The following is a 27077-nucleotide window of genomic DNA, read 5'->3' as shown; positions in this document are numbered from 1 at the left end:
TGACGCTGAGAACAGTCTCACAGTCGCTTCTACGCTACGTCACATCTATGAAACTCCCGCTCTGCGTCCTGATTGGCTCTACCATACAATCTCGTGCTGAAATCACACTGAATGGAACCGATCCCAGATGGATGTGAGTGGAGCTAGGCGGAGCTAGGCGGAACGAAATTCATCTGGCGAGAGTCAAGTTACTGGACTGGTGCCATAGTTACAGTATGTTAGCAGTGGGGCACTGGAATGGTGCCATAGTTACAGTATGTTAGCGGTGGGGCACTGGTGCCATAGTTACAGTATGTTAGCAGTGGAGCACTGGTGCCATAGTTACAGTATGTTAGCGGTAGAGCACTGGTGCCATAGCGACAGTATGTTAGGGGTGGAGAACTCGTGCCATAGCTACAGTATGTTAGGGGTGGAGCACTCGTGCCATAGCTACAGTATGTTAGAGGTGGAGCACTGGACTGGTAACCTGACTCTCACCAGATGAATTTCGTTCCGCCTAGCTCCACTCATCCATCTGGGATCAATCCATTGGAGTGGTGCTTCAGAAGGCTGGGCCTTTTCAAACAATCCTTGCATATGATTGGATAAGCCACTTGTCCGTCATCTATTGACGTGCTACTTCAACTACATATATATATATACTTTTGACTTGCTACTTCTACTTCATTTTAAAAGTATATATATATATATGTATATATATATATATATTTAAAAGTATAAGTATATATATATATATATATATATATATATACTTTTAAAATGAATGACCCATTGGTTGCACATGGGGAGCGTTGGCACAGACATGCTCATGTTAACTGCGTCACAATGTTGGCACACACGCGCATGTTGTGTGTGTGCCACCCATGCCCGTTTGACCTTGAGGGCAGAGGCGTACCTCTCCCCTGGCCCAGGGCTGTTAATTAAACCTACTCCACCCCCCTCCTCTCCTCCCCCCTCCGCACGGGCAGATTAATCCCTGTCCCCTCTATAATTATGTTCCAGATTCATCTCCTGGCCCGTCATGGCTCTTTTCTTAGAAACAGGAATGTCTTCCCAAGCCATCACTTAGGACGAGGAATGGCCCTGGTCAAAAGTGTACTTCCCAAAAGACAAAATCCATACATACATGGATACACACACACACACACACACATGCACACACACATGCATGCGCAATTACACACACACAGACACACACTCAACCTCTACAGTGCAGTATATGTATGGCAAAAAGCCATACTCCCATGTCATATCCCGTAGCTCTGTCCAGCTTTTGGGGGTTTCTCCACTGTCACCAAACAGATACAGTGATACTAAAACAGAAATGAGGTCACACCATGCACTTGCAGTCACACTAGATTAGAAAACATGAGGTTATTTGGCCATGCACCACTATTGTTAATAAACCATGTCTGTCAATTATAATTAACATGACTGACATCATCTAAATGTATGAGAGATCATCAGTGAACTTGAATATTGAAGGTGATAATTTGAATTGTTTTATTCATTGTTGATGCAGTTCTCTGTTTTACAAAAATGTATATCTGGTATCTATATGCTAGTTTACATTTAGGTCATACTGATATTGAACAACTCATAATAGCATATTATTTACAACATAGTGTGAGAGGAAACATTGAATATACACAGTCGTTAGATGCAGCAGGCTTACAACTTAGAGCAGTTGAAAGAGCTGTTGGACTTTGTCAAATTTTTCACACTGTTTCATGGGAAGGTCTGTCATGACAACAACAATTACAAAAACATTCTAAGCAACTTAATATTTTGTCACCTGTCATAGAGATTTGTTGGCACTGGTTTACATTTACATGTATTAATTTAGCAGACACTTTTTATCCAAGGTAACTTATGTCAATTATATTACAAGGGATGACATTAGCCCCAGAGCAACCTGGGGATAGGTGCCTAGCTCAGAGGCAAAAAGGTGGGTGCCGGGAATTGAACCCACAACTTTTCAGGCTACTGCATGCCAGCCCAGCTTCTTAACCACGATGCTACCGACAGCCCCTCTGGTTTCTACATGTCACTATGTTTTTGACCCGCCCCCCACTACACCTCTCATGTGCTCTCACGTTTACTCATCAGCACTGTATGTTACACTGCTCTGGTTTACCACAATGTGCTTCAGGTCACCAAATATTCAGTTTGCTCTACTAATGACTGGAGAGACTATACAAAACTTTGTAAATACTAACTATACCTTTGCATGATGGTTTAATCAGACATTGATCAGCTGTAACAGATGTTACGTTTAATGTATAAGACTGCGCAACTATTTGACCATGTTTTGTATTTGACCATGTTTTGAAGTAAGTCTAAGTCCATGTCGACAAACACTTCTAGTGTGACAATTCTGACCAGGAATGTGTTCGGCAAGCAGGCCACTAAAGCTACAGATTAGCGTCCCTTTGTGATGAGTGAAAATATTAGGGCCTATACAGTATCTATCGCTGGTCGAAATGTCATTGTGGCGGAGGAGGGAGGTTGGCCAAGCCTCAGACCGCCACGTTGGCCAACCTTGGGTCCGAATCCTGCTCGTAGCGATAATGGTACACTTCCATTTGATCTCGACAAGCTTCGCGAATGTTGTTTAGCCATCGTTTGATACCCTTTCTGTTTAAATACAACACCATCAAGAACACCACTCCAATCAGAGCAAGAACTATGCCTAGAAAGACATAGGAAACTGCCTCTAACTCCGCGCTTCGACAATCCACGTCCTCGCGGTGAAGTTTCTCCACCGGGATCCCCCTTTTCCCGTCCGGCTGAGCGCACAGCAGGCGGTGCGAGTCTGGGCACTGAGACGAGTTTTTTAGCCAGTGGTAAAACGCCTCGATGTCACAGGTGCATCTAAACGGATTCTGAGCCAGGAATACGTTAAGGTTCCCGAACTCGTTAAAATTTGTGACGTTCTCTTTACCTATTACCTCAATGAAATTGTTAGTCAACACGAGAGCGTGTAAATCAAGTGTATCAAGTCTTGCCAAGGGAACAGTTTTCAGTCTGTTCCCTGACAACTCCAGCGTGTGGAGGTTGCGGAGACTTTCAGTGGACAGCGCGCTGGACAACTGTCTTGCGCCAAAAGCTGTGAGGGTGTCATTCAGGTGCAGATACCGCAGCCCTTCCAACCCATAGAAAGCCATTTCGGATATAGCAACGAGTCGGTTATGACTTAAATCCAACAGCTGAAGGCGAGGAAGTCCCCAAAATGCATAGGGTTCAATTGTTTGAATGTTGTTATGAGACATAAGCAAAGTGACTAGCTCCAGTTCGGTCCCATTGGAGGTAAACGCGAATTCAGGTAACGTGGAGACATTGTTGCCCCTAAGAATTAAAACGTTAACCCACGGTGGTATGTCCCCAGGTATCTCGGTCTCTTGAGAATCTAGGCAGGACACCGTCGCCGTGCTGTTGATACAAGAGCAGGACCATGGACAGTTCTCCGCGTTAACTCGTAGTAGAACTGTGCCCAACAAAGCGGCACAAATACATAGTTTTTTAAGAGGACAAAACGCTTCAAAACCTCTCGGGTTAAAAAACCATGTCGCTGTACATCCCATTTTCACATTGGAGAAACAGACGCTGTCCTTCTGAGTTCCCAAGTAGCCACTGTATCCTGCAGCACCCAGCGTTGAATTTAAAAGATCAGCGATCATTAATAGATTCCACTCTACTCAACAGTATCTCACTTCACCGCAACTTGCCCCACCAGTGTCGCGCACGCCACCAAAGACCGTCCCGACAAAAACCGGAGTAGCCTATAAACAACTACAAGCGATAGGAGGCTTGTGTTGTGCCGTAGCAGTTTTACGTTCCCGAAGCTGATGACAGGAGTGAGTCTGCCGTTATCCGTCCGCACTCAGCTCTGATGAGCGTACGGGCTAAAGTGTCTCTCCGCAGGTCATGGAGGGAGGATGACGGCTTGACAAGATGCGCATTTAGACCCACTCTTTAGTTAGCTTATTAGGGTCAACGGTTTCTTGCCATTTGTCAGACTATTTTTACTTCTTTTGTGTCTTGAGATATGTCTTTGCCATAAACTTTTTGTTCAAGAAATGTCTATATCCTACATTCATGAAGGGTTGTTAATACACCCTTATTAATCACAATTAATCTGTGTCACTGAATGCACCTATCATCATATGAATTTAGCCCTTAGGCCTATGAATACATTTGTTACATTTTAAATGAGACATTTAAACGTTATAAAGATCGCATTATCATTTGACCTGTCAGAGAATGGATCATTCCATTATTAAACCATAACTGCGTGGATTGCGTGATCCTAACTTAACACCCTTTCTCTCACTCCTCTGCTAAAGGCAAGGGGATTTTCAGTGCTCATTGTTTGTAGATCAGCTGTTGTAGTTATCGGCGAACACACCGCCGTTTCATCGCCTCGATTCCCTTCCAGATTTATGACACTGGAGCAAATTGAAATGTGGCACCACACACCATTATATGTCAGTTACTTCATTAAAATACACAGATGACCTTCGTCCACTCTGATTAAACAAGCCTGCTAATTTAATATTATGCCTCAGACTAGATTTATATAGCAAAGTCATTATACAGATGGGGGTATATCAGCTACCGGGGATATAACTATAACAGTCTTGTTTAAAAATATTAAAGTTTAAGGTTGTAGGAAATAATTTGACAGAGGGAGGCTTTAATGAAATACCTTCAGGAATGCTGTCAACAAGCAAATAACATAATAACTTAAGAAGTTACACTGAATGGCTTCCATGGCTTTTTTTTATTACTAGTGGAGTTTCTCTGCAGTCAGTGTGTTTGTCTTGTGTTGAGTCAACTGACTCAGCGGTCATGCAACCTGATCACAGTGCTGAGAGACTGATGTCCCCACAGTGTAGTGTTACTGTATCCCCCTGTCTCTCTCTCTCTCTCTCTCACACACACACACACACACACACACACACACATAGAATTAGCTCAGAATCATGATTTGAAAACATTTGACAGGCAGCACTCTGACCTCATAGACATGTGTCAGGAGGGATGGAGAGATTAAATGAGAAGAGGGAAAGAAAGGCAGATAGAGAGAGAGAGAGAGAGAGGGAGAGAGAGAGATGGAGAGAGAGAGGGAGAGAGAGAGAGAGAACAGAGAGAGAGAGAACAGAGAGAGAGATAGAGAGAGAGAGGGAGAGAGAGAGAGAGAGAACAGATAGAGAGAGAGAGAGAGAGAGAGAGAGAGGGAGAGAGAGAGAGAGAGAGAACAGAGAGGAGAGAGAGAGAGAGAGAGAGAGAGAGGAGAGAGAGAGAGAGAGAGAGAACAGATAGAGAGAGAGAGAGAGAGAGAGAGAGAGAGAGAGAGAGAGAGAGAGAGAGAGAGAGAGAGAACAGATAGAGAGAGAGAGAGAGAGAGAGAGAGAGAGAGAGAACAGATAGAGAGAGAGAGAGAGAGAGAGAGAGAGAGGTTGTGGTCATCAGATATATTCCCACTCCCCTGCCTGAGGGTTACTTACACACACACACACACACACTCCAAAGCCACAGTTCAGCACAGAAGGCTGTAGCAGGAGCATCTGACCCACCCCCCCCTGTCCAGGCCATGTTTCCTCTACGACTGCACTGCACTGCACTGCACTGCACTGGACTGCACTGCACTGGACTGCACTGCACTGCACTGGACTGCACTGGACTGCACTGCACTGCACTGCACTGGACTGCACTGCACTGGACTGCACTGGACTGCACTGCACTGGACTGCACTGCACTGCACTGGACTGCACTGCACTGGACTGCACTGGACTGCACTGCACTGCACTGCACTGGACTGCACTGCACTGCACTGCACTGGACTGCACTGGACTGCACTGCACTGCACTGGACTGCACTGCACTGGCAGCTGACTGTAGGCCTCTGTTTGTGTTTGTGTCTTTCCTTGGAGTTTAACCTGTGGCCTACTGGTCAGGGCAGTGGTACCACCGCCTACATCCTGTCTCGGCTCACGTACAGTACTTGAGCAAGGCACCTGACCCCCAGCAGCTCCCTGGGCGCCGGATGGATGGCTGCCCACTGGTCCAAATGTGTATGAGCTCACTGTATGAGCTCACACGAGTATTAGTGTGTACTCTACACCCCAATGGGTTAAATGCAGAGGACAAATCTTTATTTGTATAGCAAGTATATAAGTATAAGTATATATACTCTTTTGATCCCGTGAGGGAAATTTGGTCTTTGCATTTATCCCAATCCGTGAATTAGTGAAACACACACAGCACACAGTGAACACACAGTGAGGTGTAGCACACACTAATCCCGGCGCAGTGAGCTGTCTGCAACAACAGCGGCGCTCGGGGAGCAGTGAGGGGTTGGGTGCCTTGCTCAAGGGCACTTCAGCCGTGCCTACTGGTCGGGGGTTCGAACTGGCAACCAGTAGGCCACGGCTGCCCACGGCTAGCACCATTCATATACAGAATGCAGCTCAAAGTGCTTTACGCTTGGAACACTCAACACAATAAAGAAAAAGAAAAAGGAGAGAAACATTAATAGTAATACAAACAAACAAACAAACAAACCAATAAATAAAACATCAGATATTTAGAATTAAGTAATGATGAGAATTCACAGGATGGTAATGAGACAGATACAACAACACATATGGTAAAACCAGTGCAGTGAAATAGGAAGAGCCTGCAAATAGCAGCAGTCGGATGTAAAATAATGTTAAGAAATAGGCTACAAGATACAATGAGTTAACTAAAAGCTCTCATATACAGGTATGTTTTCAGGTCTTTTTTAAAGATGTTCACTGAACTCGCCTGTTTGATGTACAGAGGCAGGTGTTCCATAGCTCCAGGGCATAATGGATAAAAGCAGCTTCTTCACTATGCTTGTGGAAGTTTCTTTGTGGTTGATAAGATATTAAAAGCTCAGAGATATATGAAGGTGCTATGCCATTCAGAGCGTTGTAAGTAATTAAACTCAATTTTATAGGAAACAAGGAGCCAGTGCAGTTCAGCTAACACAGGGGTGATGTGCTCTCTCTTCTTGGTCTTAGTTAAAAGTCTAGCAGCAGAGTTCTGTATGAGCATTTCTTTACATTAAAGAACATACGTTTTTTTGGGAGAACAGTAAAAAGTGTATTGCAGTAGTCTAACCTACTAGTGTTAAAGGCATGAATTTGTTTTTCTGCATCTTGTTGAGTTAAAAAGGGCTGCACTTTGGCAATGTTTCTCAGGTGGAAATAAGCTGTCTGGGTAATTTTACTGATATGGGGCTTGAAGCTTAACTCTGTATCTAAGATGACACCTACAGTAGGCTTGTTACTTTTGAACTGATGTGCCAGGATCCCAGGGTTACTAAGAACGGTGTCTCACTTTGATTTTGGTCCAACCAAAAGTACCTCTGTTTTGTCATCATTTAGCTTTAAAAAAAAAAAATTGTTCATCCACTAATTAATGGCTATTACTGTAAGAGGCAAAGCATGTGATAAGGGAGCAAAGGCCATCTGGGTTAGTTGGCTCAACAGAAATATATAATTGGGTATCATCTGCATAGCTGTGGAAGTTTACATTATGCTGACTTGATGTTTCCTAACGGAAGCATATATAGAGAAAAAAGCAGGGGACCAAGACAGCTCCCCTGCCCTGGGCCACACCAAAAGGCAAGTCATGTTTTACTGTCACATGATCTGCTAGACTAACATAAAATCTCTGCCAGTAATGTAGGTTTGAAACAGGTTTAGAACATTATCAGAGAGACCAACCCACTTCGCAAGGCGGTGAATTAGAATATTATGATCAATGGTGTCGAATGCTGCACTCAAATCCAGAAGAATAAGGATTGAGACTTTGTTTAAGTCAGTAGCAAGTCTGAGATCATTAACTATTTTTACTCATGTACAGGTCACAGGTCTCATGTGTTCATGCTTGTGTGTGTGTGTGTGCGTGTGTGTGTGTCTGGTAGGAAGGTTATATGGGCATCCAAGTCAAGTCAAGTCAACTTTATTTACATAGCGCATTTCATACACAGAGGTCATTCAATGTGCTTTACATAAACACAAGCAAACTGGAATAGCTAATAAAAGCATGTAAGGGCAATAGTCAAAGAATAGCTAATAAAAGCATGTAAAGGCAATAGTCAAAGAATAGCTAATAAAAGCATGTAAGGGCAATAGTCAAAGAATAGCTAATAAAAGCATGTAAGGGCAATAGTCAAAGAATAGTTTAAAAGAAGAAATAAAAAAAGAAGAAAGGCCAAAATGCCAGGGCTTGATGATCCCCCTCGCGGAGTATTAATACCCAAAATAGTTAACACTCGTAGAGCTGTAACTCTCGAGCCATAAAGAACGAGCCATTACACTCTGACGATGCCCAATCTGTCTATTCTGTTAGAATGATAGCACAACTACTTCACAGAATCCCCCTTTGCCCAACTAAGGACAGCAATAGTACTACAAGGAGCAATAGTACTCACCCCAAACAGTGCTCTGTGAACTGAGTAGTAAGGATCTTACCACAAACTGCACTCAGACATGTTACAAAGATTGCCTTTGAAACAGTCAATCACAAAGGAGTACAAAATCACATCCAGGATGATGTGGCACATGGGTCAGAAAAGATTAACATTTTAGCTGAAAGACTTTCCCAGATTGAGAAATGTATAAATAAGTGATAATGATAGTCAAACACCCAGTGAACAGCAGCACTCTATGGAGATTATTAGTCAAACACCCAGTGAACAGCAGCACTCTATGGAGATTCTTGAAATAGTCACAAACTGTGCGCGCTCACATGTTTCCTTTCAGGGCCACACTGTGTGTGTGCGTGTGTGTGTGTCTGTGTGTGTGTGTGTGTGTAGTAGGAAGGTTATGTAGGCAGACAGTGTGTGTGTGTGTGTGTGTGTAGTAGGAAGGTTATGTGGGCAGACAGTGTGTGTGTGTGTGTGTGTGTGTGTGTGTGTGTGTGTGTGTGTGATAGGTGGTGTAAGAGGAGCCGTTTGGAATGGAACTCTTCCTGGACGCCTGTCGGCTAACAGCAGCTCCTGTCCTGTGTCTGTCAGGAGGACCAACCTGCTGGCCAAGTGCACTGGCACGGTGTGTGTATGTGTGTGTGTGTGTGTGAGTATGAGAGAGAGAGTGTGTGTGAGAGAGAGTGTGTGTGTGTATGAGAGAGAGAGTGTGTGTGAGAGAGAGTGTGTGTGTATGAGAGAGAGAGTGTGTGTATGAGAGAGAGAGTGTGTGTGTGAGAGAGAGAGTGTGTGTGAGAGAGTGTGTGTGTGAGAGAGAGTGTGTGTGTATGTGTGTCTTTCAGGAGCATCCTGCTGGCCCAGCACAGGGGAACCTGCAACCCAGAGAGGCAGAGAGGGTGTGTGTGTGTGTGTGTGTGTGTGTGTGTGTGTGTGTGTGTGTGTGTGTGTGTGGGAGTATGCAGGAAGCAATTAAATTGAAAGGAGTTTGAGAAAGAGCTCATTTTAATGAGTTCTCTACATTTATAACATTCATTTGTGCCCATAGCCATTCCAGGGTGGACCATGGAGTGTCACTGTATGTGAGTGTGTGTGTGTGTGTCTGTGTGTGTGTGTATGTGTGTGTGTGTGTGAGAGAGAGAGTGTGTGTGTGTGTGTGTGTGAGAGAGAGTGTGTGTGTGTGAGTGTGTTCTGTCATTTGAAGTGTATCTGTAACTGTGAAGTTTAGAGGAAGTACACAGACAATAGTACTGCTTATCGACTGACACTGACACTGGATCTTTCGCTGTGTGTGTGTGTGTGTGTGTGTGTGAGTGAGATATTTGGGCAGTCTGTGTTACCTATGTTTGGCAGTCTGACACAGTATTTAGAGTGTGAGACTTTTGGCTGTGTACTGTAGAGTGTGCTTGCAGTGTGCGTGTGTGTATGGGTGTGTGTGTATGTGTCTGTGTGTGTGCGTGTGCATGCGTGTGTGTATGTGTCTGAGTGTGTGTGTGTGTTTTTGTGTGTGTGTGTGTGTGTGCAGTGTTGAGATGCATGACAGAGTGTATTATGTTTGTGCTGTCAGTGTGTAGTGATTCTGTTTTGTTCAAATAGACGTAATTATTTGAACACTTACTGTACACACATAAGACACAAACTGGAAACTGGATTACTGACACCCACCCACCCACCCACAGATAGACAGCAGATACAGATAGACACACACACACACACACACACACAGATAGACAGCAGAGACTGATAGACACACACACTCTCACTCACACACACACACACACACACAAACACACACACATGATCATGAGACAGAGATTGGGTTTTGCTTGGCCCAGGGTGTTGTGTGAAGGGCACTGGTTGTTTTTGGCGATACCCGCAGGAGTCTCTGTCCTTGTGTGAGAGTGAGGACAAGTGAGTCACGAGGAAGATTACTGACACCCACCCACACAGACACACACACACACACACACACCCTTACTGCCCTGGTTGATGGTGTGTGTGTGTGTGTGCTTGTCTGCAGTATGCGTAACAATGGGTTGTGGTCTGCAGGAAACCTTTGGGGTTTTGTGTCACATCCCAGTGTTCAGCCCTGATAAGCAAAACAACTAGAGTAACAGGTCTTTACAACCTCCCACAGACACACACACACACCCTGCTCTCTCTCTCTCTCTCTCTCTCTCACACACACACACACACACACACACACACACACCCTGTATGTAATCTTATCTGGTCATCTGCCCATTCTGCCAATCAGTGGCTTGGCACCGAGTGGTTGGTGTGTTATTTTTGGCTACGTATGAGTCGAGCTAGATTCATGGTGTGTGTGTGTGTATGTGTGTACATGTGTGTGTGTGTATGTGTGTGTGTCTGTGTTTATGAGGCCTCTGGATAATAACAGGCTGCTGTTATGATGTTATTAGTGCTCTGTTCCTCTGGCACCAGACTTGACATTGAAACGGCTAGAACACAAGAAGCTGTAAAGTGAACACACACACAAACACACTCTCTCTCTCTCTTCTTGTAGCTGTTGTTATACATTCTTCTGCCATGGACGACTGCCCTAGTTGAATCCGGCCTCTCTTTTTTAGAACACACACTCTTTCCCTCCTCCTCTCCTAGTAAGCCTGTCTCTATCTGTGTGTGTGTGGGAGAGAGAGAGAGAGGGAGTGAAAGTGTGTGTGTGAGAGAGTGTATGTTTTTTGAGTGATTACAGTTAGACCACCAGGTGGTCATCATTTTGTTTTACCTCTTAAAGCTTTGAGGATATTATAAAGTGCTCTACTAATAAAATGTATTATTATTATTATTATTATTACTTTACATATTCTTCTTTTACTATATATTATATATTTTTATATACAGTATATATATATATATATATATATATTAAATATTTTAGTGTCCTTCTACCTGCCCATACATTTATTCCTTCCTCCCCCTCTCCATCCCTCTCCCCTTTCGTCTCTTCCTCCATCCCTGTTTTCTTCAATCTCTCTATCCCTGCCTTTCTCCCTCCCTCTCTCTCCATCCCTCCCTTTCTCTCTGCGTACCATGTCCATTAGGTTGGCTGATGCTCTGTCCGTTCAGACATTGTGACTCATCACGGGCTGAGACCAATCATAGTTAAGGATGGCACGGGAGCCAATCACAGCTTAGGTTGAAGCAAGGGCCAATTACAGCTGAATGTATCACAGAAGCCAATCACAGCTAGGGATGGGATGGCACAAGAGCCAATCACAACTAAGGATGGCACAGGGGCCAATCACAGCTAGGGATGGCACAAGAGCCAATCACAACTAAGGATGGCACAGGGGCCAGTGAAAGCTGAGGATGGCACAGGGGCCAATCACAGCTCAAGCTAAAACGGGCCAATCACAGATGAGGAATGCACCGTAGCTGCCCTGGGCTGCCGTGATGTTCTGTTGGCGTGAGGTTGTGGGGTAAATTTGGTCAAGATCCGGAGTGTGAGTGAATATGCAGGGAAATAATATAATAATATAATATAAAAAAGAATAATAATAAAGACTTCTCCTCCTCCTCTTCATCTTCCTCCTGTCATGTCTCCCGCTACTCTTTGTGTTACCCATTGCTGCTGTGTTCCCTGTGCTGTGTTGTGTGTGTGTCCATTAACCATGAGTCATGAGTGTGTGTTGCGTGTCAGCAACCTCGGCTCAGACTAGTCAGTGATCTGACTTCTCATTGCTTTTCCTACTATATTTGATTTATATTTGGATTTTATACACCATTACTGCTGTTGTTTTACTGTTGTTGTTATGTTATTGGTATTGTATGTTGTATGATTGTAAACTCAGGGCATTGCTGTAAAATACCTCAATTCTCAGTCAACCTTCCCTGAATAAACTTGATGATGATGATGATGATGATGGCGATGATGATGGCGATGATGATGATGATGATGATGATGGTGGTGATGATGATGATGATGATGATGATGATGATGATGATGTGTTATTCTACAAAGTGATGGAGCACAAGAACTGGAGGAGGAAGAGTAGAGACAGTGATGCAAGGAAAAGTACCTTCAGAGAGAGAGAGAGAGAGAGGGAGGGAGAGAGAGAGAGAGAGAGAGAGGGAGGAGAGAGGGAGGAGGGAGGGAGAGAGAGAGAGAGGATGAGAGAGAGAGAGAGACAGGGAGGGGGAGAGAGAGAGAATGAGAGAAAGAGAGAGTGACGGGGAGGTAGAGAAGGGGAAAGAGTGAGGAGAGAGAAAGAGATAGAGAGGGAGGGAGAGAAGGAGAGAGAGAGAAAGGTAGAGAACGAGAAAGTGAGAGAAAGGTCCTGCTGTCAGTGTGACCCTGGTGGTGCCAGTGGGGACTGAGTCCTTGTGATGTGCCATGTGGAGGCATTAGGGTCGCAGCAAGGGACGTTGGGAGTCCCCCAGGACAGGGAATTATGGGTAAGCACAGCTGTGATGATCCACGGCCGACCCCACTGTGCCTCTGTCCTTCATCACATCTGCTGGGGAGGCCGGGGCGAGGAGTTGAAGGTCCCCGCTAGCAGGGATAATCCAACACACACACACACACATACAAAAACACTCATAAAGAAGCACTCCCATATCCTTGCCATTCTGTGACAGGGTGGGTTCATTTATAAAACTCCACGACGCAATCTCATGTCAGCTGTCACTCAAGACAAACTGCACTGCCAGAGTAGACACACACACACACACACAAACGTATGTCACCTCTGTCTCAAGACAAACTGTCTGATTCCTCCACATCTCACACACACACCACCACACACATACACACACTTATGTCACCTCTGTAAAGAGACAAACTACTCAACCACAGTACAAACGCACACAAATACATTTCACCAACTGAATTCACCTATCTCAAGACAAACTATTTTAGTACTCAAGACAAACTATTTTAGTACAATAAATACACACTACAAAACACATATGCAATGCAATGCAATCTCAGGTCTGAAGACAAGCTGCTCTGCCCTGGTCTGAGATGAGTGCATCAGATGAGTGCATCAGGCATGTCAGGATGTCAGGTGGGACGAGCCTGTGTGTGTGTGTGTGTGTGTGTGTGTGTGTGTATGTGTATGTTTGTGTGTTTGTCAAGGAAGGCAGGCAGGTTAAACCATTGTGTGTGTGTGTGTGTGTGTGTGTGTGTGTGTGTGTGTGTATGTTTGTGTGTTTGTCAAGGAAGGCAGGCAGGTTAAACCATTGTGTGTGTGTGTGTGTGTGTGGATGCCAGGAAGGCAGGTGTAGCGTGTGTGTTGTGAGTCCAGAGGTTGGGTGGATTGCATCTGTGTCTGTGTGTGTATGAATGTGTGTGTGTGTGTATGTACTTGTGTATGTGTGTGTGTGTGTGTGTGTGTGTGGGGGTTGCGTATGGCAGGCAGGCAGATTGGATCTGTGTGTAGTGTGTGTATGGTTGTCTGGATTGTAGTTATGTTGGATTATGGTGGTGAGGAGGATGGAAGCAGATGTGTGAATGAGACTGAATGAGACACACACATACATGTGTGCACACGTGTACTGTATGTGTGTGTGTGTGTGTGTGTGTGTGTGCGTACACATGTATGTGTGGTATCCCTTAAACCCTACATCGGCCTCATGAATAAGTGATGTGGGGTCCTCAGACTCCGCCCAGGCCGCATGGCTAATGAGGAGAGGGAAGTCATGGCGTAACTGGATATGCTCAAAACGGTGTCAATTGTCAGCGTCCATCAATTAGTCATCCACAGGTGGTAATGGAGTGGGCCGCTGCCAGAGAACAGCAGATACGCAGATGGAGCAGCGCACGCATCAGACTGATCACCATAGACGGAGCAGGGCACGCATCAGACTGATCACCATAGACGGAGCAGGGCACGCATCAGTAGGGAGCGCAATCAGACTGCACATAAAAGCGCAGACGCATTAGGGAGCGCAATCAGACTGCACACCTGTATAGGAGCACAGACGCATTAGGCACACCTCTATAAAAGCGCAGACGCAATAGGGAGCGCAATCAGACTGCACATAAAAGCGCAGACGCATTAGGGAACGCAATCAGACTGCACACCTCTACACAGACGCATTAGGGAACGCAATCAGACTGCACACCTCTACACAGATGCATTAGGGAACGCAATCAGACTGCACACCTCTACACAGATGCATTAGGGAACGCAATCAGACTGCACACCTCTACACAGACGCATTAGGGAACGCAATCAGACTGCACACCTTCAGGTCCTGAATCTTAGTGGTTCATATTCAAAGTAATTATCTTGGGAAAAAGAGATGGAAAGATCCATCTCTTCCTCTCATCCTGTCCTGCTACACACACACACACACACATACACACACAGAGACACAGACACACACACACACACACAGACACACACACATACAGCTGCACAGTAAACAGACACATGAGTGAAATGGAGAGCCACGTCCTAAGTGTGTCTGCCACATGATATGGACTCAGCGTGTGTGGTGTGTGTGTGTGTGTGTGTGTGTGTGTGTGTGTGCCTCCCCATGGGGAGGGGACGTGTACACTCTGGCAGGGAGGAGGCTCTTATCTGTGTGTGACAGAGGTTATGCCAACAAGCCAGAGCCGACTGAGCGTCTGACTGTTTACAAGTGGAGAGGAGAGGTGAGCGGGAAACACACACACACACACAGACACACACACACACAGAGAGACACAGATACAGACACATAGAGACACAGATACACACAGACACACACACACACACACAGACACAGATCCAGACACACACACACACACACGCACACAGAGACACAGATACACAGACACACACACAGACACACACACACAGAGACACAGACGCACACACACACACATGATGAACGATGACAGATGGGGAGACATAGAAACCAGCTGAAAAGGATACCTCATAATGTCTACATACAGTACATACAGTAGGTATACGCTGACCATTGTCATTGACACTTGGCTATATACATTACAATATATTATATTATATTGAATTTTATTCCATATATTCTATATATATTCTAAATATATTCCATTCTTGTCTTTTCTATTACAGGTGCATCTCAAAAAATTTGAATATCATGAAAAAGTCCATTATCCTGTGCATACAGAGAGATTAAAGGCTCAGGCTCATGGCCGGTGTTTGACTTAATTAGGTGATTAGAGCTCATTTCAGGTCGACAGTTCTGTATAATACATTTTTTATTCTAATATTTTGATATTCTAGACTTTTTATTTCTATTAGCTGTACATAGTAATCGGTAATGGCTTGAAAAGGTTTGAAATATTTCACTTAATGTGTATATGATTGAATCTAGATTAGATACGTTTCAGTTTTTAAATTAGTTATTACTAATTTTTTGAGATGCACCTGTATATGATGTGCTTGCTTGGTGAAACAGACAGAGCACTCTATGTGTGTGTGTGTGTGTGTGTGTGTGTGTGTGTGTCTGTGAGAGATCAGGACCTAGGACAGCTCCCTTAATGAGGAGTGAAGTGATATGGCCAGGACTGATGCTCTGGCAGCTGCAATTACATAGTCCAGCGGAAACACACACACACACACACACACACACACCAGCAGAAACACTGCTCATATCAGACCCAGCCACAGCAGTCCTGATAGGCTACACAGCACAGGAGAAGACTGCTAGAGACGGCCACTACTCATATTAGATACAGCCTCAGCAGTCCTGATAGGCTACACAGCACAGGAACACAGTGCTTATATCAGATATAGCCACAGAAGCGCTGCTAGACGACACCACACAGGACAAGAGTGCTTAAACAGTTACAGCAGCCCTGATAGACTGCACCGGACAGGTCAAAGTGCCTCAGACAGGCCTACAGTGGGCAGTGCTTCGATTTGGCCAGCTTCCCTCGCGGTCCGCGCGCGGGATCACTCGGTATCACGCGTCTTTAATTTGTATTTTTCCAGTGACGCTGCAACGCCGCTGCAACAACCCAAACAACTGGCAGATGTCTCAAGTGAGCAGGGTGTCTCGTAAAAAGAAATGGAGCCTGGAAAACCCTACACAGACTTCACTACAGACTTTAGCAGACTGGTTTAAAAATAATTTAATAGCCAGAAATATGCCTGCCCTGCCCTAATAAAGAAATATTTGGTTAACTGCGAGTGAATCCCGTTTGCAGCCGTAGAAGAAACGCAGGACAAATTAAACATTCTGGATTTCTCCGAGTGCAGCGATGATAGACAGACATCATTTGGACAAAATATAGAGCACATTAACTTCCGTTGCTCATCCAAATGCCTTCCTGTTACGTCCTGTTATCACGGAGTTACAGACGATAAACAATTTTTGATGGTCACAAGTTTACTTCATTAGCGGTTTATTTTTTTGATTGTTAAAGAGTGTTTTTCATTTAAAGGTTTGACTTTGTGCTTATTCAGTAGAGCATTTAGTGCTCTCCCCAATCCCAGACGTTCACATTGCATGTTTGTTTGTAATGGATGCAACCGCGAGATACGCGTTTGACAGCAATGCGTTGTTAACAGACATGAACCAAGACATATAGCCCAGCAGCAATCTAGGGACTGTTCGTTATTTATTGAAGGGGCCACTGGAATTCTGAGTGCTTCAGTCAAAAGTTGCATGACCCTCCGACCAGAATTGTTAAAAAAGACATGACTCTCCCCAGCCAATTGTCGCTGTCTTCCGCCCGCGCTGCTTTGCACCACAGCCACACACTGTGATAACATTCTTAAATCAATCTTTCCTGTGAGCTTGCATGCTACCAGTCCTTCCTTTTCAAATGTGTTGCACCTGTTTGCACAATTTCACAAATAATCATATGTGATTAATAATATGACAAATAATCCCTGTGCACGGGGACCGAAACAATGCATGCCAACTTTTTCCGTGTTTATCACTTATTTTAACTTTCCCCGCTGTCTTGCCGTTTTAATGTTTTCCCGAAGAATATCCCATATCTTAATACTCTCATAACAGCCCTGCCATCGGGCCTGTCTCTGTGTTGCCTTGTTGCTACCCCCTTGCCCTTCCAACGAAACAGATGGCTTCAAATCATCGTTTTCCTTGCTTGAAGGCAAACTTAGAGTGATGTTAACCTATTTAAGTTTAACGGCGTGATTGTCGTGAGAGCACGATTCATTGGCGCTTGCATGTTCGGCCTTATGTCTACGTGCGCACCTGCCTACCATCAGGCTACTCAGCTACTAGAGAAAGAATTTCCCCTGTTTGTATGTTCACTCCAAGTTGGCCTACCATAACTTACCAACTCTGCACTGTAGACCCTAAACTGGCTATTTATATTTTTCTGTGAAATAAGCAAATGTACATAAGCAAATGTATGTATTTGCAAATGTATTTGAAGCAGAATTACGCTCTAGGCTACTTGGAACGTAACACATTTGACAAAGGACAGATGTATGTTGCTAGTGACAAAATATTAACTTTCAGTGTTTTACGATGTCTTTGTCATGGGGAAGTGTTTTTCCCCTTGCATTTATTCTAGGCTACTGTCAGTGACTGCCGCGAGAGAAGCGGGTTCTGTGTTTCGTTCATTTTTTAGTGACTGACGTGAGAGAAGCGGGGTCTGTGTTGTGTTGCGTTGCGTTAATTTATTTTCATTGGGCATGCCCTGCCGTGCCGTCCACAGCTCTTCAGTTCTGACAAAGCCAAAATTACTCCTTTTGAAACAATGAGTGCAGGCCGCGCGTTTGTATGGTTATATTGCTTGACGGGGGGAATCCCAAGCAGCTTTCAGCCATAAGGCTACTTTGAGAACATTTCCTAATTCACCCGACACTAATATTCAAAATGTTGAAAACTATTTCGGCATAGCCTATAAGCAGTTTAATTAAATGTAATGTTATTTGTAAACAAACGGGCTACTTGGTGAGGCTTGACCTCACAGATGTGCTCGTGCCTTAGATGGCAAGAAAAATCTTCACGATATAGGCCTATTAACTGACCACCCGATTCACGTTGGCTGGGGGGCAGGGGGGGCCATCAGACATTTGTGCCCAGTTAATCCGGCCCTGCCCCCAACAAATCACACCTTCCCACCTCTGTGACATCTTAAAAGAAGTCGAGAGGACTCCTAACTCACAGACCTATTCACAAACCTGTTTTTGTGGCATTTCGCCATGTTTTGAAATCCTATGCAGCTACAGGAGCTTCCAATCGTGAGGAAGCAATTTTGCACTGTAGGCATAACTAACATGCAATAACGCGACCAACAACAACCAAAACTAGGCTAATCATTGTCAACATGTGGGCTAAATTAAATGTAACATTATTGTGAATCAAATTAAAATGTTCTCTTTTGCAAACGTAGGCATACTGTAGTAACAGATTAATTTAACAATGTTACAAAGATACTACATCAATCCGTATGTTTCATTAGGCTACTAGGCTATTTGTTTTGCTTTTTCTCAGAATTTTAAGGCTAAAAGTAGCTCCTAACTGGCGAATTTAGGAGCAACTCCTAAAAATAATGGGCGTGTCACTCTTAACTTTAGGACTCCTAATTGTTTTCACTAAAAGTAATTCACGAAGCATTTTAGAGCTAAAAGTAGCACCTAAGTCTGGGACAGCTTAAAAGAAGTCGAGAGGACTCCTAACTCACTAAGACCTATTCATAAACAGCTTTTTGTGGCGTTTCACATTGCGATGTTTTGAAATGCGTAGCCTATGCGGCAACAGGAGCTTCCAATCGCGAGGGAACAATTTTGCATTCATAAAAGGGATGCAATAACGCCACCAACAACAACCAAAACTACTCATTGTTAACATGTAAATTAAATGTAACGTTTCATTGTGAATCAAATTAAAATGTTCTCCTATTTGCAAACGTAGGCATATGGTGACAGATTAATTTAATAATGTTGCAAAGATACTGCATCAATCCATAGGCCTATGTTTCATTAGGCTACTAGGCTATTTGTTTTGCCTTACTCTTTATTCATTTAGGCTAGGCCTTTTTATTCAGTTATTAATCATTCTCAGACCTGTCACCTGTCAGTCATCATCGTAAGGGAGGTGTTTGGAATCGTTCCCGCGTTACAATCGTCAGCCAATCAAGGTGGTCACTTCAGTCAAGCTCGTGCATGAGTAATGATGTCATCCATAGCAACAAAGACTCACTCCTAGTTTAGGAGTTGTCATTTTTCTTTACTAAGAGTAGCCTAGGTCTGAAAGGCTTTGTGAATAACTTTTAAGAGAAAACTCCAAGCTAAAATCTTTTAGTGCGATTTAGGAGTAGCCTACTCCTAGTGGTAAGATAAAGGCTTTGTGAATAGCCTACGGCCCCAGTTATTCATCATCTTACGTCGTTGTGTAGCGCACGCATTCTCAGACCTGTCACCTGTCACTCATCATCGTAAGGGAGGTGTTTGGAATCATGCCCGCGTTACAATCATCAGCTAACCAAGGTGGTCACTTCAGTCAAGCTCGTGCATGAGTAATAACGTCATCCATAGCAACGAAGACTCACTCACTCTTGGTCAAAAATTCTAGAGCGCTCTGCTCCAGAATCTTTGCTCTTAGTTTAGGAGTTGTAATTTTTCCTTACTAAGAGTAGGTCTGAAAGGCTTTGTGAACAACTTAATAAGAGAAACTCCTAGCTAAAATATTTTATTGCTATTTAGGAGTAGCCTACTCCTAGTGGTAAGATAAAAGGCTTTGTGAATATGACCCCTGGTGTCTAACCCAATGCATAGCCCATTTACACAAATTAATGGTTGAATATTACTGATGATCATTAGCCTAGAAATCTAGACGCACCCTAGCGGCAGCAAATTACATTTGCTTCCAGGGCTAGTCTAGCAACTCTCTGTTGGCTTGTGAGCTCGAAAAATTAAAACTTCTATCAGGCCAATCAAATCGTGTATAGAGTCGTTAGGCGGGCTTAACATAATGATTGATGGATGTTCAAGTAATAACACAATCCAATGTGTGTCTCAGTTATCCCCCGCTGACCACCTCACACATTTCTCTAGATTTTGCAATGACCTTACATGGCAACGGTTTGGCTTGAATTCCCTGCTACTTGAAAACAAACAAGATGGATGTTGCTGTTGGCCAACAGTGTGACACGAGTTAAGCTTGTTTAAAGATGGCAAAAGTTTGAACTAGCCAACTAGCGCCACTGGTGGGAAAACGCATGGGACTCAGCGCTGTCCTATTGCGTGCAGAGGGAATTTGAAAGACAACCAATATTCCCCCCCCTCGGACTGAGCACTGCGAACGGTGAGTGCCCAGACCCTACATTTTAATGTGGGTCTGGCTCGTCAGGCTAGATGATCATTGTTATTTAAGAATATGCAGTGTGCATAGGGCACCAAAAACATCTTGCTCGTAAAAAAGCATCATACCGCACATTGTGGCGGGTCTGTTATTTAACCTACTTACTGTAGGCTGCGCAAACCACAGGCCTTTATTTTGGGCAAGCCTGCATTCGAGGCAGGCATTCTGTTGAAGAATTTTATATGAAGCCAGTAATCCTAACAGTAATCCTCCTGCCCCCGATACCACAGCTGTAGATAGTGTGGAATGTTCAAGTAATAACACAATCCAATGTGTGTCTCAATTATCCGCTGACTACCTCACACATTTCTCTAGATTTTGCAATGACCTTACATGACACAATGACATAAAATATGCCAGTTTTTAGGACACAGAATAATGTTTGTAATGATACCAGTTAGGCCTATGTTTAACAGTAACAAGTGTAATGAGCTATTCATTGTCGAAGGTGCATGGTGAAGTAATTACTTTGGAAAACAAACATTTGCCGATATCATCGCAGATATCATCAGAATATTGCAACAGATTCTGTGTGTTCTGGACTGCAGGTAACTTGTTAAGCCAGTGGTTCTCAAACTTTTATTTCATTCCCCACTTTGATCAAGGGGTATGACTGACGATAGTGGAGATAACGTGTTATCCCGAGGTATTTGCAAGTCAGCATCTCCGACGGTAGTCTACCCTATTAAAAATATAAGTTTTTGATGTCCCAAATGGAGAGCCATACTTTATTGTTTTTAACCATCTCTATGCTACTCACAAAAATGTAGGCATGGGAACATGATGAAGTAGGCTATCCAACTGTCGTGTGTTACGTAAATTATTGTGATTACGAGCCAGTGGTTTTCAAACATTATCATTGACTTCGGACATCTAACTAAATGCAACAGGCTCATATCGTCCCTCGCGATTCGCAAAATGAGGACCAGTGTTTTGTCAAATTGCAAATAGCTATTCGTTTTAACGAATTTTTATGATAGTATGAAGTACTTTTTGTATAGGCTACTATCTTAACTCATTGAGTGCCAAAAACGTAATATTACGTTTTTAGCTCTTTTTTTTAATTACGAAACTAGACACTCTAACACACCTTATATGTGATTTTGGGAACTCTGTGATGAATGGAAATGAAATATATGACAATCAAAAACTCATGAAAACGCAAGATCTGGACATTTTATCTGGACAATTGATCTTAACGCGGCTTTTGATGGTTGCCGCTTTGTTTCGAATCATTCACTGATTAGCCTATCAGTGACATGCACGCCAGGTCAAAATCAGGTCATTTATTTTCGTGGGTTTATCACTAGGTGGCAGGTCTCGTGAGATCTCTTCCCAGAAACTTTGCAGGCAACACTTCTCCAGGTGCTGAAGGGAGAAATGAAAAGTCGAAGAAAAAGATATTGCAGCAGGTGCGTTTTAGACAACGCTGGATGAGTCCACCTTTCTACTAAGACAAGATGACTCTGACCACGACAGGTCAAAAACATTACAAGGAGTGACTGAACACCGTGCTGAGGAGGGGAGTTCCATCTCCACCACGAGGCGGGCCTAGTGGAGTGGGTGGTAGGCCGAGTCGCAGCTTGCAAGAGGGCACGCCCTTGCCAGAGTGCGAATATGTCGGGTGATAGTGACTCATAAAAGACGCAATATCTCCATTTCTAGAAAAAAAACAGGGATTTTGATGAAAACTAGCCACTGTTTAGCTTGGGATTTCTCAGGAATAGAGGCGTAAAAATACACGGTTTGCACCCACTGAGAGCTTAAAGTCTCACCTTTCAAACGAGCCATTGTATGTGTTTATAGCTATAACACAGAATATGCTGTGGCTGTACAAAAATCATCAACAATGGTCTATAGAGTGGTGAAGTCCCACCCCTTCTACTTCCGGTCTATGGGACCTATCTTTCAAAAAATTATGAACGGGAGTTAATGGAGAGATAACAATTATTTTTTGGTCCAGTTCAAATTGTGCTACAAATTTCACATATGATGTGTGTGAATTTAAAAGATAATTATTCACGTCAAGAAAGTACTGTTGTTCGATAGACTTCAAAAGTTATGTTGGGTTTTGTGCGAATCCACTCAGTGGACTACATCTCTCGTCTCGAACGATGTACGTCACCAACGTAAATGAAACGATGAAGTCCCGCCCCTTCCGTTTGCCTCCATGGGACCTATCTTTCAAAAAAAGTCTATGGCGAAAAAGAAATTATTTTCTGGTCCCGGTTGACTTGTGCCTTGAATTACCCATATGATGTTTGTCAATTTTAAAGACAATTTTTCATGTAAAGACATTTGCAGTTTGTTTCGTAAAGTTACTATTGAATTACAACATTGTGAAAGATCGTAATTCCAACGACTACAAACCCATCAGTCACGCTAGTGACGTTAGCTCATTGACAGCCACACTAGATTGTACAAGCATACCAGCAACAGGTCTTAATTGGGCTTTCCTTGCCGAAGAAAATACCATGAGTCAGAGGATTAAACACATCAGGTAAGTTGTATTCGTCCATAGACTGTGCATTACATACTGTTAAGTGACATAGCAGGCAGCAAGATGCAACCGTTAACTAGCATAACAGCTCTTATCGTTTCATTACGTTGGTGACGTACATCGTTCGAGACGAGAGATGTAGTCCACTGAGTGGATTCGCACAAAACCAACATAACTTTTGAAGTCTATTGAACAACAGTACTTTCTTGACGTGAAAAATTATCTTTTAAATTCACACACATCATATGTGAAATTCGTGGCACAATTCAAACTGGACCAAAAAAATACTTGTTATCTCTCCATTAACTCCCGTTCATAATTCTTTGAAAGATAGGTCCCATGGACCGGAAGTAGAAGGGGCGGGACTTCACCACTCTATTGCTGGCACTCTAGGACAAAGCTTCTGAAAACAGCTTTCAATGAGTTAATCTTGGAATATGGGGAGGGAAGTGGCGCGTCTGCAGAAGTCAGCAAAATATGAATGTAATTCTGCGGCATAAAGCAGATGTATTTGTTTATTGTACAGAAAAATAAAAATGACATGTCAAGCAGTCAATTGACTACATTGCAGTCAAGAAGTAGGGCAAATTAACGTGGGTCATAGTTGTCTAGCCTGTTAAAAATGTTGCTTAGATAGGATTAAATTGCCAATAACATTGTTTTCTGCAAAAGCCTACCCAAGGCTACAGATTAATTCTGAACAGTTACTTCTCTACTGGCTCAATTATCACACAAGACACTGTTTTGATTTAGCGTGGTTAGCGTTACCCCAACACTGACAATAGCGTGAACAGCAAATTAAGATATTTTTTTCGTTTTGTGGAGCGGCACCGGTAGGCTATCAAAAGCAGATTTCGATGTTCGGTACCACCGTGTAGTCAAGCCTTAAGCCATACCCAAGTAGCCTAAAACGAGGTAATGTTTAATTATGCATGATTTATTTTGTTATTGAATTAGTAGGCTGGGATTCCTCTCTGCAACAATTATGTTTAACGGTAGCCTCCTGCTTTTTCAGAAGGGGCGGCAGTCAGGCTACTGACAGAGCGATGTACAGTAGCAGAGCGACGCACAGTGGCTGAAAGTGGTACTAAAGTTTCACGCAGCTTCACGCCGCGTAATGCGCGACTGAAGTGGCCATTTGAAAGCAATGCCCACTGTATGCCTCCTCCAGCACATCAGAGCATTATTTCACCTCTACCCAACGTTAAGATAATTATTTAACGACTAGCCTGTTAGCGTAATTAATTCAGGACTATCCCACGTTAGCAAACAGTAGTTATGTCACAACAAGACTGGATGTTAGCGTAATTATTCCACGACTAGCACATGTTAGTGGAATTATTTGACGACTTGCGGATGTTAGGTGCATAGGAAAAGGTCTTACCCCACCGGTAGGCTATAGTCTACAGACAGTATGCTCCTGGCGTCTCCTCTGCGTTTGGACCTAGCAGTGACCCTGTGCTGTTGTTGCGTAATCGCTCGCTAATGAAGACTCGGAGGCAGAGAGGGGGAAACGGCTTGATTGGATTTCCCTGCTTATTAGTGCTGGGCGGGCTGGTCTGGTTCCCCTCAGACGGGTCCAAATGGATTGACAGACCGTGGGTCAGATAGGTGGAGCAGCCTGGTCCAGTGCTGTTAGCCTGTCTTAATCTCTTATATCACTGTATAATAGGCCTCCTGACACTTGTGAATGTAATGTTGTATACTGCATGTATATGGTTGTGACTTGTTACATGTGAGAAGTGTGAACTCTCATGTCCCAGACACATTTACAGTATCTTAAGGGAGACAATAAAGTCAACTTAACTTAATATGAGCATGAGGACTGTATGAGAACTAGTGTTTGTATGAATATTATATGTGCTATGTGTGTGTGTGTGGTTTGTGATACTGTGTATTTGTAATATGTCTGTGTGTGTGTGTGTGTGTAAGATGTGCATGTGTGTGGTTTGGTGTGTGTGTGTGTAAGAGTGGGTAAGATGTGCATGTGTGTGGTTTGGTGTGTGTGTGTGTGTGTGTGTAAGAGTGGGTAAGATGTGCATGTGTGTGGTTCTGTGTGTGTTCTTGGTGTGTGTGTAAGAGTGTAAGATGTGTGTGATTTGGTGTGTGTTCCTGGTGTGTGTGTGTTAGAGTGTGGCTACCCGACCGGGTTCGGACAAATATTTAGAAATTGTAATCGGGTTCGGACACATGGGGGCGATATGCATTGGAAGCTTTACATTTCAAATTCCTTATTATGTAAGGTAACCAACAGGAATGCTTTACATGATGCAAACGTTTGTTTTTTGAGAATAAAGTAAAATGTAAAAAAGACCTAATAGCTTTCTTCCTGTGTGCAAGATTTGTTTATCGTGACAACGCATTTCTGGCATGCAGACGCGTTGTCACGACTACATAAACAAATGGTTATGCACATATGCACATAAGCACAGTCTTGGGTGACATTAAAAAAAGTTGTTAGCCTATCAGGAGATTTTAAGATTATTTGCGTTGCATACTGTGGTAAAGACATAGGCTACCGGTAGGCTATAAGGTCGTCTCGTTCAACTGGATGAGGATTTCCTCGAGTTGCACCAATTAACGTCGATGCTGCATATCAGTGACAGAGGCACTGTAGTTTCAAAGACTGTTGCAGTTCATTTCACGACTTTTCGTCAATGGTAAGACAAGAATTCTATTTCAATAGGCTATGCTTGCTTGGGCCTCTTGTGTTAATGTGCGCTGTGTGTGACCTGCGTGCGTGCACGCTCATCTGATTCTGTAGACAATTTGTTGTGTGTTCCGTTTAATGGGCTAAAAAGACAGGCTATCCACAAACGTGAACGTTTAATCACTAGCATGGGAATAACTGAGGCATCATCTGCGTCGGGCTCGGATCAGGTTCGGACATAAAAATGAAAATGCCTGTCTGGTTCGGGTCGGGTTCGGACGCAACTCTGTCGGACGCGGGCCGGATTCGGACAGAAATTTGCGGCCCGATCCGCACTCTAGTGTGTGTGTGTGTGTGTCCATGTCAGAGTGAATTGTACATATTTACATGCTGTGATTTGTATTATAACACAGTTCCAAGCATAGATATTAGAAAGCTAGATACCGCATTGGGCTCGAGATCAGGTGATCGAGGTGGCATCCGTAAACGTGGCCGCCATATTGCTGGGGGCAACACCTTTACTGTCTATGGACAACACTTGCAGCCAATCACAGACACCTGTTTGATTTTCAGTCAGAGTCACATGCTTCTCCATTGGCCTCCAGTTATTGATTGCCCCCACCAAGATGGCGTTGCTATTTACATACGTTTGGGAGCCCAATGCGGTATCTAGCTTCCTAATATCTATGGTCCCAAGTATGTATATATATGCCTACAAAATAGCTGTGTTTCATTTAACATTGTTATTTGTACACGTTGTAACTATGTTGTAAACTATTCTTTTGTCACTATTGGGAGGTGTAGGCTATTGAAGTCGGCCACTTCGAGGCTCTTGTGCTAAGCTAGGCTAGCGGTGAGTGTGTCAGACCGAGTAACTACATGCACGGAGATGAGAAGGGTATGTATCGACTTATCTAACTCTGGGGAATACGGTGAATAGGCTAAAGTCCCAAAAGTCGGCGTGTTCTTTTAAGAGGTTTGTCATTTTTCAGCTCAGTCCTTGTGGGTGATTTGTGTTCATGACCTTGCTGTGTACTCAACAACAAGTAGAAACTGAAATCTCAGGGACTGGAGGGTGTGTGTGTGATAGAGAGAGAGAGAGGGAGAGAGAAAGAGAGGTAAAGAGATAGAGTGTGTATTGGTGTGTGTGTGTGTGTATGTATCAGACTTCATGTCACCAGGTCTTGC

The 27077-nt window shown here is 43.7% G+C and overlaps 1 protein-coding gene across 1 annotated transcript; it reads right to left on the bottom strand.

Moving 5' to 3' along the window:
* Positions 1–1639: 1639 nt before the first annotated feature.
* Positions 1640–3861, bottom strand: waif2 (Wnt-activated inhibitory factor 2). The gene has a single exon (XM_048237560.1). The coding sequence runs from the start codon at positions 3678–3680 to the stop codon at positions 2520–2522; it is 1161 nt and encodes a 386-aa protein (XP_048093517.1). The 5' UTR covers positions 3681–3861; the 3' UTR covers positions 1640–2519.
* Between the last annotated feature and the right edge of the window lie 23216 nt (positions 3862–27077).

Source organism: Alosa alosa, chromosome 2 (genome assembly GCF_017589495.1).
Source record: "Alosa alosa isolate M-15738 ecotype Scorff River chromosome 2, AALO_Geno_1.1, whole genome shotgun sequence".
In the NCBI taxonomy this organism is placed as follows: domain Eukaryota; kingdom Metazoa; phylum Chordata; class Actinopteri; order Clupeiformes; family Clupeidae; genus Alosa; species Alosa alosa.
This window is presented reverse-complemented; position numbering and strand designations above follow the sequence as displayed.